The following is a 6,170-nucleotide window of genomic DNA, read 5'->3' on the forward strand; positions in this document are numbered from 1 at the left end:
ATGCGCCGCACCTGATTCTGATCTCGTCGTACGAAAATGGCCTACCATTTTTCGACATAGGGTGGTTCTCATCTACCTTAGTTGCACCTTTCGTTGATACTTTAATAGGATCTTGAACTTCAATTATGTTGCCTTCACCATCGTCTACATATTCAATTGCACAACTACTGAGATTAGCCGTTTTCTTACACAATTTTTCCTTTAGATGATCATACTCACGGTCTTCAAACTCTCCTGTAACTGATCCCACAAAGATGGGTGTTTGCATGCCGCATGCATAGCTTCTGAAGCCAACACACTGGCCTGGCTATATTTCATTCTTTCAGCTGCTCCAGTCCATCCAAATCCCAACAGATCGCTTGTGCGCCTCGTGGGCAGTCCCAACCTTGCGTCTTTCGTGAACCGCACAAGAACTAAACACTTTGGTATTTCAGATATATTCAAGTACTTCAGTACATGGAATATGTGCTTGCAAGGTAGACCCTTTCGAATCATTCTTCTGCAGCTGCACCTTATAGTTTCTGCGGAATTTACTGGAGTGTATTCCACCCAAAACGGCTATTCCAGTTATTCTTCCAGGCCACGATGTACTGCTGTGATCCGTCTCCGAGTTTTATTTCTACAATCTCCATGCTGCCAATTTTCCTAAGATCAGCTTGCAACATATAGAAGTTTGCTGGAGTGAAGACGTGAGAAGCAGCTATCTCAAGTTCCGTCGAGCTAGTAACTGGCACCGGTAAACTCCGTGAGGCCGTGCAGTCATCTCGTGCCTCATTCTCACGGATACGTACAACGGCGTTCTCATAGTGCAAAATCATATCCACTAGGGTCATTTCACCGTCTAGGTGGAGGTGAAGGAATGACTTTAGACTTTCACTCCTCTGGTTGCTTTTCATGCCAAGCCAAAACCCCTCTGTCAGATAAGCCACGGCCCACAGTCTCCTCTTCTTATACATCCGTCTCAACCATATTACTGTTTTTTCCGACTGCCATCTTTTGGAAAGCGCGTGCCATCTCTCCTCAAATGTGGCCGTGGACGTGTTGTAGTACAGAAGAGTTCGGAACTCCTTCAAGGCTTTGTGACTGAGGTGAATCTTCATATTTTTTTCTATATACCACGTACATATACGGTGCCACACGTCTGGCAAGACTTGGCGAATTGCCTTGATCATCGCAGCGTCGGCGTCCGTGATAACACTCTTCGGCATCTTTTGACACATGGACCTCAAAAAAGTCTGCAGCAACCACACATATGTCTCTTCGGTCTCGTCCGAAACTATGGCACAAGCAAAAACAGTGGTCTTTCGGTGATTGTTAAGACCAACAAAGGGTATGAATGGCATACCATACCGGTTCATCTTGTACGTGCTGTCAAATACAAGCACGTCGCCGAAGTCCTCATAGTCATGACGAGACTGGGAATCACACCAGAACATCCTATTCATATGTCCTTCCTTGTCTAGCTTGTACTCGAAAAAGAAGCTAGGATCCCTTTGTTTCCTACTGGCCATGATGCCTATGACTGTGGCAGCATCACCTTTTGAAAGCAGCTTCCTCTTCTCCCTGGCGCAAAGGTTGTATATTTCACGCCTGGTAAAACCAACACCGCCATACCATACATATTTGTTGATGAAGGAATCCATCATGTCGTGAATTCTAATCCCTGCAGCTCCCATGGACAGTATCTCAGCTCTCTGGTACTCTTTGATTTTTCTGTGGGACCAAATAAAAGGTACCTCGTCCGGTCCTGCCAAGATATGGCTATGCTTGTCCTCAAAACTATCAACATACCAAACCCCACGCTTTTGGTCAAGCTTCACGGTTAGGTGCGCTTCGCAGTGGCAGCGTGTCTCGGGTCTGACCCTACGGCTGTGTCCTTCCTCGGTTAGCAACCTGCAGTCACGTTTTCCTTGTCTGGAACAAACAAACCGCCTATAACGCATATGATGTGAGTCGGTTTTGTTATACCTGACCTTATTTTTTCTAATGCTGAAACCATTATCTCTACCATAGTTGTTGTAGAAATCATACGCAGCATCGTGAGACATAAAAGTCATTTGTATTATCTGCATGAACATATCCCTCTTATCATCTGCACTGGCAGTATCTTGGACATTCTTTTTCTCCTCATCTTCTATCACCTACACAATCATAACATAGCCATGAAAACAATTTTCTATGGTATAACATTACTTCCATACAACATTGATTACATACATACCTCACTCATGATGACCGACGACTGCGACTCCCCAGAATCAGGTGCAGCTAATGATTCGTCATCAAGGTCTGTCTCCGCGTCGGATTCACCGTAATAGTCGTAAGCATTATGACATTCGGAAATGAGCTGAAAAATATAACACAAATACATAAGTACTTATCATATAATATTCCAGGATTAATTCAATTTGCATGCATGCCAACAAAAAATTCCACTTCCATACCTGGCTAATGTAATCTTCATTCCAGATCTTCGAGTTGTTTTCCTCACCATCATCATGCTTATTGTTTTCCTGACCATCATCATGTTCATCCATCTATAAATTTTCAACACAAAAATATAATATTGTCGGATGCCACCAAAAAATTACAACATGATAATGCCACTCATATTAAGATCTTCCAATTCGTTCCCATTCTCTGACCTATCTCCATGATCTAAATTTTCATCATCTGACCAATTTTCTATCCAGTCTTTCATCAGTTCTCCAAACTCCATGTCATACGTCATATCAGTTAACTCATCGTCCTCCATTTCCTACAACAAATAATATGTATCATCACATGTGCAAACATTATCAATGCTGACATATACAACACCTAGCGCACGATCACAGATGTTAAATAAACTACCCCAACCGGAGAGCGCCCCAACCGAGACCGTTCAGATCTGCACACAACCGACGCCAACGACCTCTGACCGCCCATGGATCCTCCCCCCTCTCCACACCGGTCATCGGCGTTAAGGTACCTCAACCCTAGTAAGGAAGATGCCCACGGATCCAGTACATGATCACTTTGGATCGCGAGAAGCAGCGCTACCCGTGATAACATGCGCCGCCAGATTCCTAGCCCACGGCACCAGTCGTGATTACTTTGGATCGCCGGATACCTAGGTAAGCCGCCGCATCAAATAACGGAGCCGTCATGCACACAACCGATGGCAACCGACGCTAGGTTAACCCTAGAAAGAAGAAACCCACTTTAGCCCGCGTGATCAATGTGTATATCACGACGAGCAGCACTACTAGAAGAAGATCTGCGATGGCCTGGACCGCCGGAAAGCTAGGTTACCCGCCCCGCTAGGTTAACCACTACGACGAAAACAGCGGCAGTTCGTTTGATGCTGCCGCGAGCGAGACAAACATGGGAAAACGGGATGCGGTACCTGCGAGCGCTGGAGGTTGACGACGGTGCCGCGCGCTCTCTCGGACGAGATCGCCGGCGATGAGATCGCCGCCACCGATATTCCTACAGAACCTCAACAAAATGATGGAGGAGCTGCGTGAATGATGGAGCTGCGTGATTGATTGAGCTGCGTGATTGATGGATCGGCCGTCGGCAGGTCGTACCTGATCGTGGGTCGTGTCATCCTTTTTCAGGATGTCACCGTATACATACGTATGGGTCATACAGGTTATACGGGGCTTGGATATGGGCTACGGGGCTTGGATATGGGCAGCGTCGGGCCGGAGAAAAAAATAGATGACGAAGATCAAGAATACCCCTAGAAAATTGAGTTAGGGGGTGCCCGAGCAAGGCTCGTGCAACACGGGCGCGCGCGCGAGTAGGTACGTTGGAGCGTGCAACACGAGCGGGCTGGACCGCTGGAGGGTGTCAAATCGCGCGCTGATACGACGCACCGGTACGGTGGGTGATAAATCTCCATCGGCACGTACGTCGACAATGGCCTCTGGCCGTGCATGCCTCACGACTTGCTTTGTCTGTCACCACGTACTACTAGTACAAAAACACTCCGGAGGATGAAAGGACCAGCCCGTCAGGATGCAGTGCGAAACAAATGGCTGCAATTTCTTGTGGAAAATAAAAGCGCGCCTCACGTACGATTGCATCCGCAACCACAAGCTCATCATCTCCTGTGCCCGGCCTCGTGTATAAATACAGTGCCATTTTCCTACACCAAGCAATGCAAGCTCTCATCTCCATCTCCGTGCTACTCCCTTAAAGAAATACAAGATCGTTTAGATCAGTACTTACTTCCGTACGCACGTCCGCGGTGTGAAGAAGCTCTAGCCTCTAGCTAGCTAACTAAAGATGGCTGCCATGCCGACGATGGTGTTCGAGGCGGGGCCAATGGAGGTGGATGTGAAGCACGTGGACAAGAGCATGATCCCGAACCTGGCCAAGCCGTTGATGGTGGTGGCGCCCAAGGAGGCCGGCGCGTACCCCGTCATCGTCTTCCTGCACGGCTGGAACATGCTCAACAGCTGGTACGAGCAGCTCCTCACACACGTCGCCTCCCATGGTTTCATCGCCGTCGCACCACAGGTCTGTCATCTCCTGCTCATTAATAATTACTCTTTTAAGAAAATATAAGAGCGTTTAGATCACTGCTTTACAGAGGAAGTAAATATCAGTCTACTGTATATATCATCATCGGACTAACTAGTAACTACTGCTACGCTTGCAATGCTAACAGCTCTACTGGATGGTGGTGTCCGAGCCCGATGCGGACGACATAGACGCCACAAAACGAATCACCAACTGGCTTGCAGATCATGACAAGGGGCTCGCCTACGTCCTCAAGGACGTGTTCAAACTTGAGCATGTCGAGCCTGACCTGACCAAGCTGGCTATAGCCGGCCACAGCCGAGGCGGCCAGACGGCCTTCGCCGTCGCCCTCGGACTAGGGGACGCCAAGACCAAGCTGGAGCTCAAGTTCTCCGCCCTCATCGGCGTCGACCCTGTGGCCGGGGTTTCGAGAGCCCAGCAGTTGGAGCCCAAGGTGCTCACTTTTGAACCTGACTGCCTCGACGTGGGGATGCCGGTGCTGGTCATGGGGACCGGGCTGGGTCCCAAGCACATCGGCGGATTTCCCTGCGCCCCGGTGGGCGTGAACCACGCCGAATTCTACAGGGAGTGCGCGCCGCCTCGCTACCACCTCGTGGTGAAGGACTACGGGCATCTCGACATGCTGGATGACAATGTGCCCTACATTATCAACAACTGCATGTGCATGAGGAACCAACACAACACCAAAGACCTTGCTAGGAGGACCATGGGAGGAGCCATGGTTGCCTTCCTCAGGGCTAAATTGCGAATCGATGCTTGTGAACTGATCGCCATATATCGTAACCCTGAGCTCGCGCCGGCTGTCCTGGACCAAGTTGATGAGTTTCTTCCTTGCTTGGTTGGACAGCCAGATCCGTCGTCTGTGTGAGAGTTATATTACGTGCCTATGCGTATCTATTACTCCTAAATAAGGTGTGTTGGTGCATGGCCATGTCATGGCTCATGACTACTATAGCACGTCCAGTCTTCCTAATTACTAAATAATAAGCACTCATGTCATGTGTGCATGTATCTATGTTGAATATATATGTGTTGTGTGCTACTTATCAATCCTTAAATGATGTTCATGTACCCTCAAAACAAAATGTATTTATTTTCTTGTGAAGTTTCCTACTTTATTTTCTCACACTATAACTTGGAACTAATTTCAGAGAAGTGCATATTACAAACTCAAAGTACCACCAAAGTGTAATATACAACCCCAACCAATAATATCCTCTATTTTACAATCTCAAACTTTCAAAAAAGGACAAAAAAAATCCTGTACCACATCACCCTCCCACTAACCTAACCCTATCTCTCTCCCCTCACCCACCCAACCACTGCCTACAGTTGCCCCACCCCATGGTTGTTGCAGCTGCCTCCTGCCGCACGCCACCATGGCCTCTGGCCGATCGCCACCGTGCAAGTCCGGCCTCCTCCTCCTCTTCTCCCTCTCGCGTGCTCCACTAGTGCAGAACCGGGCTGTAGTCCCGGTTCGTAAGGCCCTTTAGTGCTGGTTCTGTAACCAGTACTAGTCCCCCCCCCCCCCAGTACCGGTTCAACACGAACCGCCGCTGAAGGGCCACCACGTGGCACGAGCCAGTGCGGGGGGCGGGGAGACCTTTAGTACCGGTTGGTAACACCAACCGGTACTA

General features: G+C 48.7%; 1 protein-coding gene across 1 annotated transcript; it reads left to right on the forward strand.

The window, feature by feature from the left end:
* Positions 1-4,125: 4,125 nt before the first annotated feature.
* LOC123125412 (chlorophyllase-2) lies at positions 4,126-5,659 on the forward strand. Its single transcript, XM_044545909.1, has 2 exons — positions 4,126-4,509; positions 4,661-5,659. Exons 1-2 carry the CDS (start codon positions 4,276-4,278, stop codon positions 5,399-5,401), a joined length of 975 nt encoding a protein of 324 aa, XP_044401844.1. The 5' UTR covers positions 4,126-4,275; the 3' UTR covers positions 5,402-5,659.
* Positions 5,660-6,170: the final 511 nt, after the last annotated feature.

The sequence above is a fragment of the Triticum aestivum genome, chromosome 5D (assembly GCF_018294505.1).
Source record: "Triticum aestivum cultivar Chinese Spring chromosome 5D, IWGSC CS RefSeq v2.1, whole genome shotgun sequence".
Taxonomy (NCBI): Eukaryota; Viridiplantae; Streptophyta; class Magnoliopsida; order Poales; family Poaceae; genus Triticum; species Triticum aestivum.